We start from the raw sequence: 25,477 nt of genomic DNA, 5'->3' as shown, positions 1-25,477 counted from the left end.
TGGGCATCTAGGTTGATTGCATGTCTTTACTATTGTGAATAGTGCTGTGATGAACATTATTGTGCATTGCATGTGTTTACTATTGTGAATAGTGCTGCGATGAATATACTTGTGCATGTGTCTTTATGGTAGAACAATTTATATTCCTGTGGGTAGATACCCAGTAATGGGATTCCCAGGTCAAATGATAGTCTGTTTTAAGTTCTTTGAGAAATTGCCAAACTGCTTTCCACAATGGCTGAACTAATTTACACTCCCAGCCGCAGTGTACAAGCATTCCTTTTTCTCTGCAACCTCACTAGCATCTGTTATTTTTTGACTTTCTAATAATAGCCATTCTGTCTGGTGTGAGATAGTATCTCACTGTGGTTTGATTTGCATTTCTCTAGTGATTAGGGATGTTGAACATTTTTTCATATGCTTGCTGGCCAGATATATGTCTTCTTTTGAAAAGTGTCTGTTCATATCCCTTGCCCACTTTTTTATTGGGTTATTTGGTTTTTTGCTTATTAATTTCTTTAAGTTCCTTATAGATTCTGGATGTTAGAGCATTTTCAGACACATAGTTTGTAATTATTTTCTCCCATTCTGTAGGTTGTCCATTTACTCTGTTGATAGTTTCTTTTGTTGTGCAGACACTCTTTAGTTTAATTATGTCCCATTTGTCAATTTTTTTGTTATTGCAATTGGTTTTGGTGTCTTCATCATGAAATCTTTGCTAGGGCCTATGTCCAGAATGGTATTTTCTAAATTTTCTTTCTTTTTTTTGTTCTTTTTCGAGACAGGGTCTCACTCTGTCACCCAGGCTGGAGTGCAGTGGCGCAAACATAGCTTACTGCAGCCTCAACTTCCTGGACTCAAGCAATTCTCCTGCCTCAGCCCCCCAAGTAGCTGGACTATGGGTGCACACTACTACACCTGGCTAATTTTTGAATTTTTTTGTAGAGATGAGGTTTCACCATCTTGTCCAGGCTGGTCTTGAACTCCTGAGCTCAAGTGATCCGCCTGCCTCAGCCTCCTAGACTGCTGAGATTACAGGTGTGAACCACCATGCCCTGTCATTCCTAAATTTTCTTCAAGGGTTTTATGGTTTTAAGTTTTACATTTAAGTCTTTAATCCATCTTGAGCTGATTTTTATATATGATGTAAGGAAGGGGGCTAGTTTCAATCTTCTGCATATGGCTAGCCAGTTATCCCAGCACCATTTATTGAATAGGGAGTCCTTTTCCCATTGCTTGTTTTTGTCAACTTTGTCAAAGACCAGATGGTTGTAGGTGTGTGGCTTTATTTCTGGGCTCTCTATTCTGTTCTATTGGTCTATGTGTCTGTTTTCATACCAGTACCATGTTGTTTTGGTTACGGTCGTCTTATAGTTTAGCTTGGAGTTCGGTATTGTGATGCCTCCAGCTTCGTTCTTTTGGCTTAGGATTGCTTTGGCTATTGGGCTCTTTTTTGGTTCCATATGAATTTTAGAATAGTTTTTTCCTAATTCTGTGAAGAATGTCTTTGGCAGTTTGAGAGGAATAGCATTGAATCTATAAATTGCTTTGGGCAGTATGAACATTTTGACAATATTGATTCTTCCTATCACGAGCATGGAATGTTTTTCCATTTGTGTCATCTCTGATTCATTTGAGCAATATTTTATAATTCTTGTAGAGATCTTTCACCTTCCTGGTTAACTGTAATAGGTATTTTACTTTTTTTTTTCTTTTGCTATAATGAATGGGATTGTGGTCTTGACTTGGCACTCAGCTTGGATGTTGTTGGGTATAGAAATACTATTGATTTTTGTATCCTGAAATTTTGCTGAAGTTGCTTATCAGATCTAGGAGCTTTTGGGCAGACTATGGGGTTTTCTAGGTATAAAAATCGTATCTTCTGCAAATAGATATAGTTTGACTTTCTGTTTGGATGCCTTTCATTTCTTTCCCTTGCCTGATTGTTCTGGTTAGGAATTCCAGTACTATGTTGAATAGAAGTGGTGAGAGTGGGCATCCTTGTTTTGTTCCAGTTCTCAAGGGGAATTGTTCCAGCTTTTGCCTATTCAGTATGATGTTGGCTGTGGGGTTTGTCATAGGTGACTTTTATTATTTTGAGGTATGTGCCTTCAGTGCCTGGTTTGTTGAGGGTTTTTAACATGAACAGATGTTGAATTGTATTGAAAGCCTTTCCTGCATCTATTGAGATGATCATGTGGTTTTTGTTTTAAGTTCTGTTTATGTGATGAATCACACTTACTGATTTGCATATGTTGAACCAACCTTGCATCCCAGGAATAAAGCCTACTTGATTGTGGTGAATTAGCTTTTTGATGTGCTGCTGGATTCAGTTTGCTAGTATTTTGTTGAGGATTTTTGCATCAATTCTCATCAAATGTATTGGCCTAAGGTTTTCTTTTTTTGTTGTTTCTCTGCCAGGTTTTGGTATCAGAATGATGCTGAATGATGCTGGCCTCATAGAATGAGTTAGGGAGAAGTTCTTCCTCCTCAATTTTTTTTGAATAGTTTCAGTAGGAGTGGTACCAACTCTTCTTTACATGTCTGGTAGAATTTGGCTGTGAATCCATCTGGTCCTGGGCTTTTTTTGGTTGATAGGTTTTTAATTACTGGTTCAATTTTCTAACTCATTCTTGGTCTGTACGGGGTTTTAATTTCTTCCTGGCTCAATCTTGGGAGGTTTTATATTTCCAGAAATTTATCCATTTCTTCTAGGTTTTCTAGTTTTTGTGCATAGAGGTGTTCATAATAGTCTCTGGGTGTTTTTTTTTTTTTTTTCTGTGGGGTTGGTGGTAATGTTCCCTTTGTCATTTCTGATTGTGTTTATTTGGATCTTCTCTTTTAAATTAGTCTAGCTAGTGGTCTATTAATCTTATTTATTCTTTCAAAGAGCCAACTTATGATTTCATTGATCTTTTGTATGGTTTTTCACATCTCAATTTCATTCTGTTTAGCTCTAATTTTGGTTATTTCTTGTCTTCTGCTAGCTTTGGGGTTGATGTGCTCTAGTTCCTCTAGGCGTGATGTTAGATTGTTATTTCCAGATCTTTCTAACTGTTTCATGTGGGTGTTTAGCACTATAAACTTTTAACACTGCTTTAGCTGTGTCCCAGAGATTCTGGTAATTTCTGTCTTTGTTTCATTAGTTTCAAAGAATTTCTTGAGTTCTGCCTTAATTTCATTGTTTACTCAGAAGTCATCAGGAGCAGGTTGTTTAATTTCCATGTAACTGTATGATTTTTAGTGATCTTCTTAGTATTGATTTCTATTGTTATTGCACTGTGGTCCTAGAGTGTAATTAATATAATTTTGGTTTTTTTTGTATTTGCTGAGAATTGTTTAATGGCTGATTGTGTGGTCAATTTTTAGAGTATGTGCCAGGTGCAAATGAGAAGAACATATATTCTGCTGTTTTGGGCTGGAGAGCTCTGTAGATGTCTGCTAGGTCCATTTGGTTAAGTGTCAAGTTCAGGTCACAACTATCTTTGTTAGTTTTCTACCTCAGTGATCTGTCTAACACTGTTAATGGGGTGTTGAAGTCTCCCACTGTTACTGTGTGGTTATCTAAGTCTCTTTGTAGGTCTCTGAGAACTTGTTTCATGAGCTTGGATGCTCCAGTGTTGATTGCATATATACTTGGGATAGTTAAGTCTTCATGTTGAATTGAATGCTTTACCTTTATGTAATGCCCTTATTTGTCTTTTTAAATCATTGTTGGTTTAAGGTCTGTTTTGTCTGAAATTAGAATAGCGATCTCTGCTTTTTTTGTTTTTCATTTGCTTGCCAGATTTTTCTCCACCCCTTTACATTGAGCCTATGGATGCCATTGCATGTGAGATGGGTCTCCTAAAGACAGCATACAGTTGTCTGGGCACGGTGGCTCATGCCTGTAATCCCAGCACTTTGGGAGGCCAAGGCAGGCAGATCACGAGGTCAGGAGATCGAGACCATCCTGGCTAACACAGTGAAAACCCGTCTCTACTAAAAATACAAAAAGTTAGCCAGGCATGGTGGCACGTGCCTGTAGTCACAGCTACTCAGGAGGCTGAGACAGGAGAATTGCTTGAACTCAGGAGCTGAGATCATGCCACTGCACTCCAGCCTGGGTGACAGAGCAACACTGTGTCTCAAAAAACAAACAAACAAACAAACAGCATACAGTTGGGTCTTATTTATCCAACTTTCCACTGCCTTTTAATTGGGGCATTAAGCCCGTTTACATTCAAGGTTAATATTGATATATGTGGATTTGATCTTGTCATTGTGTTGTTAGCTGGTTATTTTGCAGACTTGATTATGTATTTGCTTTATAGTGTCAATGGTCTACGTGCTTAAGTGTGTTTTTGTGGCGGCTGCTAACAGTCTTTCATTTCCATGTTTAGTACCACCTTGAAGACCTCTTGTAAGGCAAGTAATGAATTCCCTTAGCATTTGCTTGTCTGAAAATGATCTTATTTCTCCTTCACTTATGAAACTTAGTTTGGCTGGATATGAAATTCTTGGTCTTAGTTTCTTTAAGAATGTTGAATATAGGCCCTCAAGCCCTCAAATATAGAGTTTCTGCTGTTAGCCTGATAGGATTCCCTTTGTAGGTGGCCTGCCCCTTCCCTCTAGCTACCTTTAATATTTTTTGTTTCACGTTGACGTTGGAGAATCTGATGACTAAGTATCTTGGGGATGGTTGTCTTGTATGTATCTCATAGGGGTTCTCTGCATTTCCTGCATTTGAATGTTGGCCTCTCTAGTGAGGTTGGGGAAGTTTTTGTGGATGATATTTTCAAATATGTTTTCCAAGTTGCTTGTTTTTTATCCCTGTCTTTTAGGGATGCCAGTGAGGCATAGATTTGGTCTCTTTACATAATCCCATGTTTCTCAGAGGTTTTGTTCTTTTTTATTCTTTTTTCTTTATTTTTGTCTCAGTTAATTTGGAGAACAAGCCCTGTGAGATTCTTTTCTCAGCTCGGTCTATTCTGCTGTTAATACTTGCAATTTGTATTATGAAATTTTTAGAGTGAGTTTTTCAGCGCTATCAGATCAGTATGATTCTTTCTTAAAATGGCCATTTTGTCTTTCAGCTCTTGTATCATTTTATCGTATTCCTTAGATTTCTTGGATTGGGTTTTGAGTTTCTCCTGAATTTCAATGATTTTCATTCCTATCTATATTCTGAATTCTATGTCTGTAATTTCAGCCTGGTTAAGAACCATTGCTGGGGAACTGTTATAATTGTTTGGAGGTAGGAACACACTCCAGCTTTTTGAGTCGCTAGAGTTCTTGCACTGGTTCTTTCTCATCTGTGTGGACTGATGTTCCTTTAATCTTTAAAGTTGCTGTCTTTTGGATGGGGTTTTTTTGCTTTGATGCCTGTGGGGGTTTGATTGTGGAATAAGGTGGGTTCAGTTGACCGTCTTCACTTCTGGAAGATTTCAGGGGGCCCAGGCTCAGCTCAGAACTCCTGGACTGTGTGTTCTAACTGTGGGGGGCTAGAGTTAGAACACATAGTTTTGTGTGTCCCCAGCTTTGTTCTCTGGCCCTTCAAGGTTAGAAATAGGTTGCACTGGAGGGGTGGAGGTGTTCCTGGTCCACTGGCCACAATACTCCAGTGGGGTTGCTGGCCAAAGCAATTCACTGGGATGGTGGCAGTGGGATCTGTGCTGCTCATGAATGCCAGCAGCCATGATGGCATGGTGGGGTGCTTGTGCATTGGCTGGGGCAGGGGCTCTGGTGGGAACCCTTTGTTTTCATGGGTGTCACCTTTGTTTTCACAGGTGTATACTGGCAAAATATTTTGGTATTATGTTTCGGGCTGTGATCTAGTAGGTAGCGTTTAAGAGTATTAGCTGGCAGATAGGCTCTTAATTCTGCAGCACAACTCATTTGTGTTTTGGCATGGTTGGTAGTAGTGCTCTGGGGTGAAAAGGGACAGTGATGACCCTCTACCCTGGTCGGCTCTTGGGCCTTGGAGGAGCCCCCTTTGACTGGCTCTGTGCCCACGTTTCTTTTGTTGGGGGTTTTGGACCATGGGGCTCTTTTAAGCAGGTGCCATGGTTGGCAGACAGGCCATATGCTTGCCAGGTCAACCGTGCAGCAAGAATTACACTCTGCCCCTCCACTGGCTTGCAAACCTGGGCATCTCACTCTCTCAGTGATCTGACAGGGAGGGCTTCTCCCTCCTTGGGCATCATTCAGGCCTGCATGTCCTGCTCAGCTAGGAGCTATGGGACTGGATGTGGTCACCTATTCTGCTGGCTGGGTACTTCCTAGGGGAACACAGGTTATGCCTGCCCACATAGTTGAGGCAGAAGTGAGACCACTGGGCTGGACACTTTAGCGGGCACGGCCTATCTGGCTACCAGCAGCAGGGGTGGGTGGGAGTCACCTACCCTGCTATCAGGGTGTTTCCTGGGGCAACAGGAAGCTGTGGCTGCCAGCTGAGTTCAGGCAGAAGTGGGACTGTTGGGCTCAAGGCTAGCACCAAGTCTTGTCTGGCAAGGCAGAGTGAAGCAATCTTACTGCTCCCAGGCAGGACCGTGACCTCTATCAGGGATATGGTACTGGTGTCATTCCGTTCCAGGGACCAAGGCTTATAGAGGTCCCTATGGACTTCAGAGTTGTCGCCGCAGAATCTCTGGGTGGCTCTCTGCCTCAGTTTAGAAGTGTGGGGGTGGGGCCGGGGGAACCAGGGGAATTCTCCCATTACTAGTCTAACACAGGTCCCTGTGTACAATCCTCCAGGGAGCTCTCACTCACTCATCCTTTCCCACATTGAGGAGTTTTTCCTGGCTCCGTGCTGATCCCAGAGGGGCCGCTGCCCGGCTTTGCTCCTCTCTGCCCTCTGTGTCCCCTTGCTGCCTGGATGGATTCTGACATGGTTTCTTAGATGATCAGCTAGTAGGGTCAGTGTTCACCAACCCTGTTGTTTCCTGTTTGTGAGAGCAGCACACACGAGCAGCTTCTAGTTCACCATCTTGACCTAACCCCCGACACTACCTTTAATTAAAGCTCAGTTTTAAGTCTTTTTACCCAACTTTTACATTTAAAAATATGTAAAGCTTCAGAAAAATTGCATGAATAGTATAATAACATCCATATACCACTTGCCTAGATTCATCAATTTTTAAATTATGGCAAAATGTACATAAGATAAAATTTACCATTTAACCATTTTTAAGTGGACGGTTCAGTGGCATTAAGCACATTCACGTTATTGTGCAACCATTGCCACCATCCATCTTCAGAACTTTTTAATCTTTCCAAACTGAAATGCTATACCTGTTAAATGATAACGCTCCATTTCTTCCATTCTTGATGATCACCATTCTATTTTCTGTCTCTGTGAATTTGACTACTCGAGGTGCCTTGTGTAAGTGGAATAATACAATGTTTGTCCTTCTGTGACAGACTTAATACACTTAGCATAATGCCTTCCAGGTTCATCCACACTGGGGCATGTATCAGAATGTATTCCTTTTTTAAAGCTGAATAATATTCCATTGCATGCATATACCACATTTTGTTTATCCGTTCATCCATTAATGACATCTGGGTTGTTTACACGTTAGCTATTGTAAATAATGCCACCATGAACATTGACATACAACTATCTGTTCAGGTCCCTGCTTCCGGTTCTTTTGGGTATATACCTAGAAATGGAATTGCTACATCATATAGTAATTCAATCTTTACTTTTTTGAGGGGTGGCCATACTATTTTCCATACTGACTGTATCATTTTACATTTCCACAAGCAATGTACAAAGTTTCCAATTTATCCACATCCTTGCCAACACTTATTATTATTTATAATAGCTATCCTAATGGGCATGAACGTTCACCAATTTTAAAACTTTATTACATCAAAGGATTTTTAAAATTCTGCAGTTCCTGCCTTTTATATATCAGAGTGGTTCATATGTCCTTTTGCGTACTAGCCATTTTTCCTACAATTCATTTGAGGTTTTTTTACATTATGATAAGCTTTACTTAGGTATTGGAGGATTGACTATTCCAAGATGATGTTAATTAGGTGATGCTCTGGTAAGCAATACTCAGTAGACCTTATTGGTAACATTGCTGAAACTACAAAGGTAACATTCATGGGAAGACAAATACTTTTGATTTATCCTTGTTGATAGTTGCTTCATTGAGTAGTGTGCAGTTTTAACAGCAGAATTAAATTCCATCTTTAAATTTTATTTCGGATTAACAATAGATTGTTTGTATCATTTTCCTGAAACAGGCTGACATATGACCAAAGTAATCTGAAAAGTAATTTAGAATTAGTTGTATATCTTCTTTTATATATACCTAAATAAATCATTTTACAGAAAATCCTGGATGACAGACTCTATGGTTTGTGAGTTTGCCTTTTTAATTTAGTTATAAGATTTTGCCAGATACTCAAAAGGCAATTTCAGGATCCCTCATTAAATCCTCAGATCTAGCAATATAAAAGAAGTTGAGTAAAATTGGCTGTATTCTAAAGCCTCACTTCCTTCCTTTGATGGTGAGTATAATGGAGTTAGATAAAGGCTCCTATGCTTTAGGATATTGGTGAATAGCAGTCAAACATACTGGTACTTGCCTAAGTCGATTTGTGCTAGGGTATTAGGTGATATAATCATGTCTTTGAATAGAGTTTCTAATGCTTTTATTTATACTTTTTAAGTTTTTGGCTTCCATGAAATGACCTTCACTGTGTTCTAGAACAATATTTCTGTTCCAGTTTGTATTTAATCACTATATTGTCCCTAAGCAAATAAAAGATAATTTTTACCAGGATCTTGCAATAAACATAGAGATATGATCTTATAGTCTTCTTAAGACAGATTATATAATCATTTATGTTCCATTGCCTTACCATGACTAAAGATTTTAGCAGACAAGCCACTGACATTACATGGTTTCTCATAATGTTGACATAATTTCTATGTAAGTTGATATCAAGGTCATATAGTTTCATAATGACAAAAATATTTTAAAGTTTTGTCCTCAATGATGGGAATGTTAAAGTGTTGTTCCGTCTCTGATAAAGCTGGCATTGTTACTTCTCTTCATAGGTACTGAGGACTTTAAAAGGAAGCTTACAGATGAAACAACTTTTAATTTTATCTTCTAATAAAAGGAAAAAGGATATTAATAAACAATTTAGAAATAAATGGATCAGAGATGGGGAATATGCCACATTTAAGGAGAGTGCTTAACATTTAATCTCTCTTTTCTTTAATGTTAAACTTATAATACCCAGTTATAAGGAAGTTAGCACTAGTCAAAATAGAAATTTTAATAATTCAGAGACTCCTTTGATTTCATTTAAAGTCATACTGTTTGAGTTTCTAGAACTAACTCATTTTGTATTTGTTGTTGTTAGATGTAGTATCTACCCCTTGGACTGCAGAACTTGGAGGTGATCAGCTGAGAACCATGACCTACACTATAGTCCTTAATAGTCCGCTTACTGGAAAATGCACTGCTGCCACTGAAAAGCAGGTATGTCTGCTTTGTCAGTGTCCAGAAGAGTCATGTGTGGGGGAAGAGAGAAGATGCCTATTATAGTTCACCAATTTACAAGACAGTTTCAATAAACAAATGGCAAGAAAAAAGGGAGGAGAAACTCTTACAGGTTAAAAGAGACTTAAAAGGCATGTGAATCATATCAACCCACTCCTAATTCAAACAAACCACTTGTTAAAAGATATTTATGAGATTTCAGGAATTGTTTTTTATGTATAGTAATGGTATTACAGCTGTGTATTAAAGAAAATAATATTTATTTTAAAAGAGATATATGGAAGAATCCATAAAGAGATATAGTGAAGTATTTATGGATGACATTATATTGATGTCTAGGATTTCCTTTAGAAGTCATCTAGCTGGGCAGAGGATGGTGGTAGGGGCAGGGAATATGGGATGGAGGACAAAGGAAGCAAGACTGGGCAGGAGTTAGTGTTGCTGAAGCTAGTTGATGAGCTCCTGAGGGTCATTATACTTCATTTCTACTCTTTCATATATTCAAATTTTTTTTTTTTTTTTTGAGACAAGTCTCAACTGTTGCCCAGGCTGGAGTGCAGTGGCATAACCTTGGCTCACTGCAAGCTCCGCCTCCCAGGTTCAAGTGATTCTCCTGTCTCAGCCTCCTGAGTAGCTGGGATTACAGGCACATGCCACCATGCCCGGCTAATTTTTGTATTTTTAGTAGAGACGGGGTTTCACCATGTTGGTCGGGCTGGTCTTGAACTCCTGAACTCATGATCCGCCTGCCTCAGCCTCCCAAAGAAAATATTTTTTTAAAAAGAATACCAGGCCAGTTGTGGTGGCTCATCCCTGGAATACTAGCACTTTGAGAGGCCCAGGTGGGAGGATCACTTGAGACCGTGAGTTTGAGATCAGACTGTGCAACACAGTGACACTTTGTCTTTACAAAAAATAAAATTAACCAGGCATGATGGTGTGTGCCTGTGGTCCCACCTACTCGGGAGGCTGAGGCAGGAGGATCGCTTGAGCCCAGGAGTTTGAGGTTACAGCGAGCTATGATATAGCTACTGCACTCTAGTCTGGGCAACAGAGCTAGACCCTGTCTCAAAAATAAAAAAAATAAAAAAAAAAAAAGACAGAAAAAGGAACACTACTGAAATCTGCTTTACAGAATTGTTTCAGGAGTTAGGGCCCAAATAACTAGATGGCTGCTTTGATACATGGGAAGAGATTGAGTTTTTGAAATTAAATAGTGTATGAGCTATTTAACGCTCTTTATCTGTGACCAGAGTGGCGATGTCTTACAGTGGAGTGTGTGTTTACCCAATTTGTGTTGAGGTATCTGATTTGCAAGTAGTCTGAAAACATCTCTTAACATCTGAACTAGTTGTGCTCTTATAGTTTTGTCCATTATCATTAAAAAGAACGTATTTCCATACCTTTAAAAAATTCTTAAAAGATTATCAAATGTAAGAAAAGTCTGGTATTTTGGTATTGGGGTGGTCTTTGAAAACTTTGGAACCCCCCACCCCCTTAGAGGATAGGTAGAAAAGGTATGGTTAAAATGAGAAAGGTTTGGCCAATGACAATTTAAAATCCTGTTTAGGAAAAGCAGTGTTTTGTTTGGTTACTACCCTCCTTGACTTTTTTGGTGAAGGTTGGTTTTGTTGAACTTTGATTAATTTTGAGGTGGGATCCTTACTTCATTCAATTGATTTTTGAATTGTTCACCTAACAGGAACACTTAAAACTCTATAAACTTATAATACACATAAAGAGATTATATGGTTTGTCCTCACGCCCAAAAGAAAAAATAATTTGACAATGAAATAAATGACACAGGGGCAGCAAATACGATTTCTGTAAGTCCCTTTCTCTCTTTAAGAGATGCAGTTTCACTCTGTCGCTCAGGCTGGAGTGTAGTGGTGCAATCATAGTTCACTGCAACCTCAAACTCCTGGGCTTGAATGATCTTCCTACCTCATTCTCCCAAGTAGCTAGGACTACAGGCATGTGCCACCAAGCCCAACTAATACTTTCTTCTTTCTTTCTTTCTTTTTTTTTTTTTTTTTTTGAGACAGAGTCTTGCTGTGTCTCCCAGGCTGGAGCACAGTGAGGCGATCTTGCTCACTGCAACCTCCGCCTCCTGGGTTCAAGTGATTCTCCTGCCTCAGCCTCCCCCCGAGTAGCTGGGATCTATAGGCATGTGCCACCACACCTGGCTAATTTTTGTATATTTAGGAGAGACGGAGTTTTTCCATATTGGCCAGGCTGGTCTTGAACTCCTGGCCACAAATGATCCTCCCACATCAGCTTCCCAAAGTGTTAGGATTACAGGTGTGAGCCACTGCATCTGGCCTAATTTTTTATTAAAAAAATTTTTCTCTGTAGAGGCTGGGTGTTTTTATATTGGCCAGGCTGGTCCCGAATTCCTGACCTTATGCGATTCTCCCACCTCGGCCACCCAAAGCGCTGGGATTACAGGCATGAGCCACCATACCCGGCCCTCTTTTTCTCAATTTATAGACAACAGAGTCAGCATGTAGGCTCTTTTAGCTTTCTATATAGGTTTCTCATGTCTTTTGTAATTTTTGAGAAGGAATCCTAGTATACATGTTCTAAATTGGCAAGAAGATTCATATATTAACCATATACATACAAACATTTTTTTATCTTACTTTTGCAGACACTGTATAAAGAAAGTCGGGAAGCACGATTTTATTTGGTAGATTCAGAAGTACTGACACATGATGTCCCCTACCACGATTACTTCTATACCGTGAACACATACTGTATCATCCGATCTTCAAAACAGAAATGCAGGCTAAGGTGAGCTGCTGTAAATGAGTGTGTTAGGATAGGCTAGATTATATCCTGGTAATTTATTAATCCTGAATTCTTAGTAGTAGCTTTACACAACAGTTTTATTTCTTGCTTAAATTACATTTCCAACAGGGGTGAGCAGAGGAGTGGGGCTTCTCACCTAAGGCCCCCGCTTGATGAAGGCTTTGACATCCGGAGCTACGTGATCCAGAATATGTGTTGTTTCAGTTGCCACAGGAAGAGAAAGCTGTAGAACTGTGTTCACAATCCATTGACCAGAACCAGTCATGTGACCTTGTTTAACGGCAAAGGGGCTGGGAGTTTTGGGGAAGTGCTCAGTGAGCAGTTAATTGGCTCTGCTGCCGTGGGAAATGAGAAATGTTGGTGCATTACAGAGAGTGATGGGCCATCATGTACTTGGCCTACTCTGGTTAATGTAGTTACTTTCACCTAGTGTATGACCACTAGAGATTTTTTATACAAGGAATTTAGAAAATTTAGTATTTATTTTGAGCCTTCATTGCTATTTAGATAAATAAAATTTAGGGCTAGAGAAAGGAAATAAGTAAAATGGCAAGTACTTAGAAGGAAAATTTGATGAAATTATTAGCGGCACACATTAATTTTTTAAATAAAAGTTATCAATGAACGCATTTTCTTTTATGATATTAATGACTTTGAATCTTTTTGACTTTCCACTGAATACAATCTTACATTTAATTGTAACATGAATATAACTAAAGTCTGCTCTTTAAATATTCTTTCCTTCTTATTCTACTAGAGTTTCCACAGATTTGAAATACAGAAAACAGCCATGGGGCCTTGTCAAATCTTTAATTGAGAAGAATTCCTGGAGTTCTTTGGAGGACTATTTCAAACAGCTTGGTTTGTAAATTTTTTTATTTATCTATTTTTGTAAAGATGGGATTTATTAACAAAATGGATTGATTCTTCATTTGGATTCATAACAGGAAACTGGTCAATGATGTTGGAACGACTCCCATGAAAGTGGTTCCCACTGTTCCACTTTTTCTGCCACTCAGGGACTTTCAAAACTTTTAATTTTCATTGGTCAAACACTTAATTTATTTTTTATTTTTTATTTTTTTTGAGATGGAGTCTTGCTTTGTCGCCCAGGCTGGAGTGCAGTGGTGTGATCTTGGCTCACTGCAACCTCCGCCTCGTGAGTTCAAGCAATTTTCCTGCCTCAGCTTCCCAACTAGCTGGGACTACAGGCGCGTGCCACCATGCCTGGCTAATTTTTGTATTATTAATAGAGACGAGGTTTCACCATGTTGGTCAGGCTGGTCTGGAACTCCTGACCTCCTGATCCGCCCGCCCAGCCTTCCAAAGTGCTGGGATTATAGGTGTGAGGCACCACCGTGCCTGGCCGAACAAACACTTACATAATGCTTATTATATCCCAGGCATATATAATAAAGTTCTATGTGCTTTACAGATATTAACTCATTTCATACTCAGAACAACAAGGTATAATAATTATTTTTCATTTTATTAAAAGAGAAAATTGAAACACAGAGAGATTAAGTAAGTTTTATCAAGATCACACAGTTAAGAGCTCTCATACCCCTTTGCCTCTGTAAGGAGCCAAGGAGACTGACTGCATAACCTGATCATAGATATACACCTGTGCTGTCTAAGCTCTGGGGAGTCCTCGGGGCTACCTTCCTTATCAGATGTAGCTTTCCTGGGCTTATGCAGGCCCACTTGGCAATGGTAGTACGTACCTGTATGGATTTGGTGGAGATGGGTACTAGAGACTGACTGGGGAAAATGATACGGTGGTTCTGTTTGGATATTTCTTAACATATACATGGGAGAAATATATATATATATATACACACACGTGTGTGTGTATATATACGTGTGTGTATATATGTACATACACATACACAAGCATAATTTAAGTTTAGTCGAAGAAAAGCTGGTGGTCAGTCAACTCAAGGTAATTTAAGGCTTATCATCTAGTTTGCTGAAAATTTTCCTTGCCTTTCTTCCTTCTCTATTTCATTATTAAATTCTTCATCAGGAGCAGAGAAAAATGAAACTCAAAAATTAGTTTGACCACTGAATAATTTTCTAATAAAAATTCTGGCAGAGGAAAAGTTTGAAACAAATGCCAAAAATGAGGTTTTTAGGTTGTTTACAGATTTTCTTTGTGGGTGCTTTCTTTCTTGCAAACCCTTGTTGAAAATTAGAACTAGTATATGCTACTCTTTCCTGTAAGGTTGAGAAGTACCATAATCTGTCTTTGAAATCTTTCTAATGATCCAGTGTAAGTGGGTAGCCTGTTTTTTCCATAACTGAAATTATTACATTAATATGTATTAATAACATAGCACATAGCAAATTTGCTCTGATGAGCCCATCATTTATTAATACACATTCTTCCTGGAATAATGAAACCTCATTATGGGATCATTGTACTCTCTAAAGCTTTTCATTAAGTGTAAAATTTGAATTTAAGTCATAAGAACCTAAGGATTTCGTTAAAGAAAATTATCAAAAGTAACCACCAAAAACCGTTGTATCTTATAGTTGAGGAGCTTTCCCCACTATCTAAAGATTGTTTTTTTTTTTCTTAGAATCAGATTTGTTAATTGAAGAATCTATACTAAATCAGGCCGTTGAAGACCCCGGAAAACTTACTGGCCTACGAAGGAGAAGGCGAACATTCAACCGAACAGCAGAAACAGTTCCTAAACTTTCTTCTCAGCATTCCTCTGGAGATGTGGGCTTAGGTGCCAAAGGGGATATTACAGGTAGTTGTCACCTGGTAAACAGAGATGAAAGATTTTTACTTTAGTTATATGAAGCAGAATGTGCCTCTTGTTTGTAAGATATGTCAGGAGGTCTCCTTTTCTTCCCTCCTTTTTTGATAATGTTTATCAAACTCTGATTTCCTTTAAGATAACTAATATATAAGTATAAATGAGCAGTTGCAAAATGGCGAGCATATAACCAATATATTTTATTTGGCACACGTGTCATTTTAAAAATTGGACATTAAACTTTTTTTTTTATTTATTTTTTCCAGATAGGGTCTCGTTCTGTTGCCCATGTTGTAAATGGCACAATCATGGCTCAGTGTAACCTCAAGCTCCTGGGCTCAAGTGAACCTCCTGCCTCAGCCTCCCGAGTAGCTGAGATTACAGGTGTGCACCACCACACCTGGCTAAAATTGGACCTTTTTATATAAAAACTCAGATCTGACAGCCCAGCACTGAAATCCCTTCATGGCAGCAGTTGGTTGGAGCATAGTAGTACCTGCCCTGTTAGATTGAGTGTGCCCCAGCTTGCCACAGCCCCCACCACAATCACCACCCTGCCAACTTCTGAACCACTTTGCTCATTTATTTGCTGCCTAGCATTTATAGACATTCAATTTCTACGTTTGAGTGTACTGCTCTCTTAATCCTTATATACTGTCAGGGCAAGCCCAGCAAAATTGCAAAGATAAAATTTGACTTTTACTGTCTTCATTCTCAATTTTGAACACATCTTACTTTTAATAACTGCTATTCCCTTCCTCTCAGAGGTATAAAACTGTCATAACTTGTCATCCTCTTACATTATCAGATCTTCCTTTGAGGCTTGTAGCTTAGTGTGACTATGTTTATCCACTATTTAAGATTAATGGTTCTTTAATTTTGGAATTTAAAAGTTTGGGTAACAATGAATAGGTGATAATGTTTTGTTTTGTTTTGTTTTTTAACGAGGGAAGCATTTTATGTAAGCCCAGTTCAAATATTATTTGGAGAGATAGTTGCTTGTTGATTATTAGCTACTTAGCTATCAAGCATGTTGTATTGAATTGCTTATTTAATTTTAGAGTAATTTGCAATACAGGCCAAATTTTAAGGAGTGCTGAAAGTTTTCTCTTTGTAGATTTGTTTCACATGACTCAGGATGTCAGAAATAAAAAAAGGGGTACAGGGAATTTACCCTAAATCACTTTTGTCTTTGCAAATAATTTTTAAAAGTTCTTTTTCAGTTCTTTTCAAATGAGTATTAAATTTCTGTCAGTTGAGGGCCAGGTGCGGTGGCTCATGCCTGTAATCCCAGTACTTTGAAAAGCCAAGGCGGGTGGATCACCTGAGGTCAGGAGTTCGAGACCAGCTTGACCAACATGGAGAAACCCCGTCTCTACTAAAAATACAAAAATTAGCTGGGCGTGGTGGCACATGCCTGTAATCCCAGCTTCTCAGGAGGCTGAGGCAGGAAAATTGCTTGAACCCGGGAGGCAGAGGTTGCGGTGAGCTGAGATCGCGCCATTGTACTCCAGCCTGGGCAACAAGAGCGAAACTCCATCTCAGAAAAAAAAAAAAAGAATTGGATCAGTTGTAATCACAATTCTCATTCTAATGCAGCCTTTTTCTTGTGATCTACAGGAAAGAAAAAGGAAATGGAAAACTATAACATCACTCTTATTGTAGTAATGAGTATTTTGTAAGTATTTGTTGTGAATGCTTATTTTGCTTGAGTCAGCATTTATCTTTATTTTCCAAAAGAATTTGTATTTGTATATTATTGTGTAGAAATTGCCACTATTTGACTATTGCCGGCCTACAAAAATAGCAATTTTATAGGTTTCAGATTTTTAGCTTTATATATGATTTTCAGAAGAATTGTTAAATTTGAGGAAATACAAAGTACTCATTCAACAAATGTTTTTATTTTTTAGCTAATCTGATTAATTTCTACCATCATAGGTTTTTATGGGAAGTTCCATAAATTTAAAGGGAATATTTATATATACATGCTGGGGAAGTGCCAATACTACTATTTTACTCTATTTTACTGGACAAGTGGTTCTTACATAACTCTGCTGTGCCTAAGAATCACTTGGAGTGCTTGCTAAAATGCAGATTTCTCAACCCCTGTCTCAGAGATTGATTCACTAGTTCTTGAGTAGGCATCAGGAATCAGTATTTTAAAACATACACCCCAGGTTATTCTGATGCAAGTGATATGAGCATTACATGGTGAAAAATACTGGGACAAGGTCTGAATCCCAGGGTATTCTACAGGAGTCCACTCAGCCAGTCATATTTAGAATACTAATATCTACATGGCTCTGTATGAATCTTGAGGCACTCTGTTAGATTTAATTGAATTGGTTCTGACTTAGTGATATATTGAAGGTGATAATTTTTTGGATTGGAGCTTCAATATTAGCTTTTTTTTGTCTAATTATAGATTTCAGAACATAGAAGATGTTTGTTGTTCCTTTGGGCTTTATGGAAGATTTTTATGTTCTGCTTAAATCAGTTTTCTACGACAGTTCTGAATAGCAAATATTATAGGTGTTCTTTTGCATTACTTTACAGAAAATGTTTACTCAAAAGTTGGAATATTAATCTCTATACTATTTCAATGCCATAATAACTTCAAAGATTGGATTTTCTTCCTACTATCTTAAGTTTTTAAAAATAAATCTTCTTGATGGGTAAAAGTGAATAAGGGCAAGTTAATATTTTAATAGAAAAAGTAAAGAGATATGATGCCACGTATATATTTGCATAAATATATATATATATATATATATATATATATATATATATATATATATATGGTATGTAACCATTCACTTGAAAGGCTGCTGTGAAAACCAATACATTAAGTTCATTTAGCATGTAACATTTTATATATGACACCATTAATGTATATTTGGGACTTGATACTTCCTTTGTGCAAGATGAACTAGGATAATTTTTGCTGAATGGTAATTTTTTTTTTTTTTTTTTTTTGCTGACTTCCACTGGGAATAAGAGGTACATCATGCTCTACCCGAGATCAGCTACATATTGATCTTCATTTCCATTTTTGAAAGGCAGCATTATGAGTGTGTAATTGCCTAAGCCAAAGGCACCCAAAAATAGATCCTAAAAGCTTATCTGGTAGATTTCAAAGCTGGTGGTCTCACATCAACACTGACTAGTATTCCTAGCAGAGGGGAGAGATGTCACAGACACCCCAAACCTGTGAGTTAGGATTATTCAAGGACTTGTATTGTCACTCTAATTACCTTCCATCTTTTCCTCAACCTCCACTTAATACTTACAAGTAATTATTTCATATAGTAAAATAGGGATAATTGATTTAAATAATAACAACAATGAAAAACAGTGTAGACAATATACATTTTTGAAGCTTTTGCATGTATATTCTGCATTAGCAATGCTTTAGGTTGGAAAAGTGTGGACTAACATATAATTTGCTTTGCCTAGTGTGTTGTTATTAGTTTTGTTGAATGTGACACTGTTTCTGAAGCTGTCAAAGATAGAACATGCTGCTCAGTCCTTTTACCGTGTCCGCCTCCAAGAAGAGAAATCTTTAAAGTAAGTCTTTTTCCCCCTGACCTGTATTCACCATATTATTTCAATAATTCTTTAGTTGCAGAAAACTTAATTTCAGTTTCAGAGATTGTGGTCTGCTAACTATCTTGTAGCCATAAACAGCCTGTTTTTGGTTTAATTTTGTGTTTTGTTTGCAAATTTATGGGGCTCTGATGATTTCTGGAAATGAAAAAAAGATCAGAAGCAATTCTCCAGATTTTGAAGATGGCATTTTTCTTTCAGTTTAGCCTCTGATATGGTGTCAAGGGCAGAAACTATTCAGAAGAATAAAGACCAGGCCCATCGTTTAAAGGGAGTGCTCCGAGACTCCATAGTGATGCTTGAACAGGTAGGCAACTCGATACATCACAGTACTTAGTACCTTCATCCCAGTATGAATCAGTTGCTCTTCTGTGTATGAGGGAATATTTACCCTACTATCGTTTGAAAAAATCCCCCTGCTAGAGCCAACTACCCCTGCCAGTCTCTATTATGCAAGGGTATTACGTTTATTATGTAGTCACTTTTGTTTATTTATTTATTTACAAAATGGGAGTATACAATATACACTGTTGTATATCCTCTTTTTTCAATTAGTAATATATTCCGAAGATGTTTCCATATCAGCGTGTATACATCTACTTCATTTTTATTGATCCTTCTAAATAAAATTTGATGCATAATATTAAGCTCTTTTTATAGGAATGGTAGCTATTACATACACTGTCCATTATTTTACTTTTATCTATTAACCATATATCTTGGAGATACTTCCACCTCAGTATATAAAGCACTCCCCCTTAACAGCTGCATAAGATTCAACTATATAAATGTACCATAATTATCTTACTAGTATTTTTACCACTATTGCCAATTATCTTTACAGACATTTAATATTTACAGACATTTAATCCCCTAATTTTCTGTTTATAAATCTCTCAGAATCTTTGTTCACGTAGGTACTCCATTGATGAGGCCTTCTGATGGCTCCAGTCAGGTCCAGTGGCCCTCTATGCCTGGTGCACAGTTATCATCCTGGGGTTCCTATTGTCTGTGTGTGTCTTCTGTTTTCTATATCCTATGTTTTCCTTTCTTAGTTTACTTCTTCCTTTAATGGAGCACACCCAACAGTAGCTTCCTGAGAAAGAGAATTTGGAGGTAAATATTTTAAGAGTTCACCTAACTGAAAATTTTTCATTCTACTTTTTCTCTTGCTTATAAATGGTTTGGTGAGAACTTTGAAGGCATTGCTCCATTATCTTTTGGTTCCAGTATTGCTATTGAGAATTCTGAGGCCATTATCACTCTTGATTCTTTAATCTGGAAACTTATGCCTATAATTCTGGAAGTTTTCTTGAGTCATATAGTTGATTATTTCCTCCCCTCATTTTCTCTCTCCTGACCTTCTACAACTCCTGTTATTCAGATGTCAGCCTTCTGTTGGATGGGTTATGTAATATTCTTAACTTTTCTTTCCATCTCTTAGTCTTTTTGTTCTACTTCTGGGATATTTTATCAATTTTATCTTCAAATTCTTCCATTGAGTTTTTCAGTTTTTGCTAACAAATTTTCAATTTCAAAGAGCTATCATTTTTCTGAATGATTTCTTTTCTTTGTGGTGTTGCAAATTTTTTTTTTTTTTTTTGAGACGGAATCTCGCTCTGTTGCCCAGTCTGGAGTGCAGTGGCACAATCTCAGCTCACCACCACCTCTGCCTCCCAGGTTCAAGTGATTCTCCTGCCTCAGCCTCCTGAGTAGCTGGGATTACAGGCGCGTGCCACCATGCCTGGCTGATTTTTGTATTTTCAGTAGAGACGGGGTTTCGCCATGTTGGCCAGGCTGGTCTTGAGCTCCTGACCTCAGGTGATCCGCTCACTTCGGCCTCCCAAAGTGTTGGGATTAAAGGCATGGGCCACTGTGCCCGATCATCTTTTTTGTTTTTGTTTTTGTTTTTTGAGACAAGAGTCTTACTCTGTCACCTAGCTGGAGTGCAGTGGCATGAACACGGCTCACTGTAGCCTTGACCTCCTGGGCTCAAGCAAACCTCCCAACTCACCCTCCTGTAGCTGGAACTTCAGGCATGAGACACCATGCCCAGCTAATTTTTGCAGTTTTTGTAGAGACAAGGTTTTGCCATGTTGCCCAGGCTGGTCTCAAACTCCTGGGCTCAACAGATCTGCCTGCCTTGGCCTCCCAAAGTGTTGGGATTGCAGGCATGAGCCACTGCCCCCAGCTGCAATTTTTTTTTTTAATGGCTACAATATCTTTATCTCTCTGAAGATATTACTGATAGTTAACATTTTAAAAATCTTCTTCTGGCATACTCATTTTCCATCAAGATCTTCCCCCATTTTAATTTCTATCTTTAAGGTTAGAGGATTTCTTTAGTGTTTGGTAGCCCTTGATTATCTTCTTGTGTGGATCTGAAGCTCTTAACATATGGATTGGGCTGGTGTACCCCAAACTTCTCTGTAGATCTGGCTGGGCTCTTGGCTGATAAATCCTGGTATCAGCACCTTTGGGTCAGTGTCCACAGAGAAGACTCCTCCAGTCTCCAACCTGGTGGATTTAGGGCTGGCTGCAGCATTTTAGGAGCTGAGCGGAAGAGGGATAGGGGAAGGAAAGGCAGAAAGGATGGTCCCAGGATTCAGTACATACATTTTCATGTATTACCCTTGTTTCTGGTACGTACTGCTATCCTTAACAATGCCTTGGTGTCCCTCAAGCCAGGCAGCCAGAGACCCTCTGTTTTATCCTGCACAGAATATAAAATTCCAGGCTTCTGCCTAGGTAGTAGGAAAGGTCAGATGCCAAAAGTTTCATGCAGTCCTTCTTTTGGCCCTTCCTCTTTATTCTCACTTCCAGAGATTCCTGGTCATTAACACCTGAGCCTTTTGAGGATTCTTTGGGGTTAATTTTGTTGGTTCTCAGCGTTCCCTACTTTTACTTTAGGATTCAGCTTTTCCAGGCCTGCTAAGTCATCCGTCTGCTTTCCAGTTTCCAAAGTTGCATTGCTGTTGTCTCCTTTTCTGTTCTCTTTGCCCTTATAGCTTTATGCCTTTTAAAAAATCTCTTTATTAGTGGGGTTTGAGGGAGCAAAGTTGGATGTGTGTATTTATTCCACTAATTCACTCTTCAGCTCACTCCTGCCTGTTGTTCTTCCCCAATGGTTTCTCCAACTAATATTGCTTGAGCGAAGGTCCCCAGCGACATCTGGCTGGTGAAAAGAATGTATCTTTTTTCAGTCTTCATCCTACGGTGTCAGCATTTGACAGAGCTAAACACTTCTTTCTTGAAATGTATCTAATCTTGCTTTCTTTAAAACCATTAAAAAAATCTTTTTGTGATATAATTCACATACAATAAAAGTTTTTATTCACAAGGTTGTGCAACCATCATCACTATCTAATTCCAGAGCATTTTCATAACCCCACAAGAAAATCTGTACACATTAGTAGTTACTTCCCATCCCTCACTCCCCTTGACCCCTGGCACCCACTAATCTAATTTCCATTACTATAGGTGTGCCTATTCTGGACATGTTATATAAATGGAATAATACAATATGTGGTCTTTTGAGATTGGCTTCTTTCACTTAGAAAAATGTAAAACTAAGGTTCTGGCATGTTTGGTGTCCACCTGGCAGAAGGGACTGAAGGACAAAAAAGGGGACTATTTAGTTCCCTGAAGCTCTTTTATAAGAGCACTAATCCATTCATAAGAGCCGTCATGACCTAATTACCTCCCAGAGGCCACGTCTCTTCATGCTGTTGTACTGGGGATTCAGTTTGAACGTGAATTTTGAAGGGGACACAAATGTTCAGACAGCAGCAACTCCCAAGTCCGTATCTCTCACCTCTACCTGAGCTCTAGACTTATATAGTCACTTGCCTACTCGGCATCTTCACCTGGATGACTAACAGGATTCCCAAACTGATTATGTCCGAAACAGAAGTCAATTTTCCTCTAATCCAAAACCTAATTCTCTAGTGGGTCTCATTTCAGAAAATGATGCTACCATCCACCAGCTGCTCCAGTAAAAAACTTAATAAAATATCTAAGTATATATTTATGTATGTGATTATTTGTTTTATTAATAGTTCTGGATCCCTGACTAGTCTGTAAGCTCCATGAAGGATAGGACGGTGCCTATTTGGTTCTCCATTGTATATCCAGTGCTTAGAACACTGCCCAACATGTGATAGGCAAGCAACAAATATTTGTTGAATGAATGAATACAAAAAAAGAGTAAGACATAATTCCTGCTCTTGAGTTGCACACAATTTTCTTAGAGAAATGAGATGTCCAGGTGTATTGTTAATGACAAAAATTACAAAATTCAGTGTCAAAGTGTTAAGTAGTAAGGATAATGCTTTGGGAGTTTATAGGTAGAATGACTGGGGAAAACTACATGAAGAGTGTGAATATGAGTAAGTTTGAGGTGAAGAACTTGAGGATGAGAGCATGCAAAGGCACTGAAGCAAACTTGAGTGTTTAGGGGATAGTGAGGAGACCACTGCAACTTCAGAAACCTTTTAGGAAAACGAGTCTGTCACTACGCTTAATTTGATTAATGGACCTACTGGGAGGTCGACTATGTAGCAGCAGGAAGAAGTACAATACTCCAGCAAATGGAAAGAGCTCTGTAGCAATCATACTGATAGATACCCCAAAGAATCAGGTATTTTGTATTTAACGTTTTATTCGGGCATCAGTAGAAACAAAACTATATTGTCACTGTAAATTTTGGGCATAAAAAATAGAAATTTTCAAATCTGATTAGAAAAATTAATCTGATTTTGAAAATTAATTTTGTTTACAGTTGAAGAGCTCACTCATTATGCTTCAGAAAACGTTTGATCTACTAAATAAGAATAAGACTGGCATGGCTGTTGAAAGCTAGTGATCTGAAGGACTAAAACCGCAGAGATACTTGGAACTAAAAGAAAATACCTGGAAGAAAACCAGATGAATGAAGGATTTTGGCACAAAACATTTCTATGTTTTTTCATTATTGAGATTTCTAATATGAACACTTCTTTCAGTAACATTTATTTGATAATTAGTTTCTGCTAGCCTTAAGAATCCATCCTGTCACTTCTTATAGATATTTTTAAGCTGTGAATTTCTTCAGTGAACCATGAAATATATTGTAGAACTGAATTTCTCTGATACAAAAAGAAAATGACACACCCTGAATTGAGTGGTATGGTCTCATTTCTACAGTGAAGTCTGATGCTTTGTTAGCACAGAATCAGTACATGTCCAATAGGCTGCTTTCATAACTGAGATAAGACCAAGAGGATAAACAGGACAATATAAGAAGAAACCTCTATGTCATTACTGATTTTAAAGGTTCTGTTTTCAGGCATGTAACATTTCCAGGTTTGTGTACTGTAAATATTATAATGTCTTCATTTATTTAGCATGCAAATTTAATCGTCAAACTTTTTGAATCTGCATGTTGATGATGATTATCAGAAAGGGTCTTCTGCCATGTTGTATCTTTATGAAAGAAATAGTTGTTTTTTCTTAAGGTAACTATCAGAGGTGGGATTATCTTGCCTCCTCACTTAAGATACCAACAGTCAAAAGAAAGAACCATCCTCTGAGTTTTAAAAACCAGAAGGTTATGTTAAAATCTGGGCATTTAGTGACAGATCAGATGCATACTTGAACTAAGGTTGGCTTCAGCTTAGCAGTCTTTCATGATGGAAGTGACCCATCTGGTTGAAAATAATTTGTGTATTTTCAGTAACCAGGTATGGCTTCCTTCTTTATGTATGTGTGTGACTTGTTTTGGTTGGTAAGTTATAAGCCAGACATAGACTTTAGCTCTGTAATAAAAACTTCTGGGGCACGTATGTCCTAGTACAAGTGTACTGACTCTGAAGTGGTAACTCAGATAAAGCTTTGGCTCTTTCATAAAAAGTTTTTGTGCATATGTGTCTCCATGCAAGTGGCTCATTAAAATAAGAACTTTGTAAACTGACGTGAAATCAGATATTTTTTCAAGAGTCAGGGAAAGTTGAAGTGTTTTACTGTTTTGTCTCTTGAGCCCTTTCTTTGGGGAAAAAATACATATCCATCTATCTATCTATCTCTCTATCTATCTATAAAATGTATATACATTCTTACTGTTTGAACAACTATTGCCTTTAATTAAATGTTTCATTTTCCCCCAGAGTCCCCAAAGCCACATGGCATTATTATAGTCATTTTTGAGATGCCTGTAGAGAATGAAAGTATTGACTCTGTTAGAGGGAAAATGGGTTTCTCTGGGTGAATTCCAACTAAGCATACCTAGGGGTATCAGTGAACCTACCTGGGTTTGTTTTGCTTTGGTAAGGATTTATGTAGTGTCTGGTTGTGAGCAAGAATGAGTGGATTATAAACTTGAAGATTTCTCTGTTAAAGTCACAAAAATGATCGACAAACAATATTTTTGTGATGTTTCTTTAAAAGTTGTATTTTATGTCACACTTCAAGGAAGAGTACCAAAGTAAGTTGCTTTATAAATTAAGACTAAATTCGTATGGATGCAGAATTCAATTAATAAAATTTGAGCCTGTTATGTAAATTGAATATCAATAAAATTAAAAATTTCTTAGTTGTAGTTTTTCTTCTTTTTCTACTTAAAAACAAAACTACAAAGCCTGTGGTAGTGAAACGTGTACATGGGCCTACACTCTTTAAAGAAATTTTGTGCAATAATAAAACCCAAAAAGGACTCTCATCTCAGAGCAGTTTCATCTCAAATACGCAGACGACTGGAACAAAAGTACTAGCGAGGCCTACTGGTCCAATGTAAAATGGACTACT

The 25,477-nt window shown here is 38.1% G+C and overlaps 1 protein-coding gene across 1 annotated transcript in view; it reads left to right on the top strand.

The window, feature by feature from the left end:
• GRAMD1C (GRAM domain containing 1C) overlaps positions 1-25,263 on the top strand; it is a 113,077-nt gene extending 87,814 nt beyond the window's left edge. The window contains exons 11-18 of the mRNA XM_003261826.4: positions 9,370-9,488; positions 12,160-12,302; positions 13,078-13,181; positions 14,903-15,079; positions 16,709-16,766; positions 18,548-18,658; positions 18,899-19,004; positions 23,478-25,263. Coding sequence (XP_003261874.2) covers positions 9,370-9,488; positions 12,160-12,302; positions 13,078-13,181; positions 14,903-15,079; positions 16,709-16,766; positions 18,548-18,658; positions 18,899-19,004; positions 23,478-23,558 — 899 coding nt within the window. The 3' untranslated portion in view covers positions 23,559-25,263. The remainder of the gene's footprint in view (positions 1-9,369; positions 9,489-12,159; positions 12,303-13,077; positions 13,182-14,902; positions 15,080-16,708; positions 16,767-18,547; positions 18,659-18,898; positions 19,005-23,477) is intronic.
• Positions 25,264-25,477: the final 214 nt, after the last annotated feature.

This window comes from Nomascus leucogenys, chromosome 21 (genome assembly GCF_006542625.1).
Source record: "Nomascus leucogenys isolate Asia chromosome 21, Asia_NLE_v1, whole genome shotgun sequence".
NCBI classification, from domain to species: domain Eukaryota; kingdom Metazoa; phylum Chordata; class Mammalia; order Primates; family Hylobatidae; genus Nomascus; species Nomascus leucogenys.
Note: the sequence above shows the minus strand (reverse complement) of the source record. Positions and strands in the feature narration are given on the sequence as shown.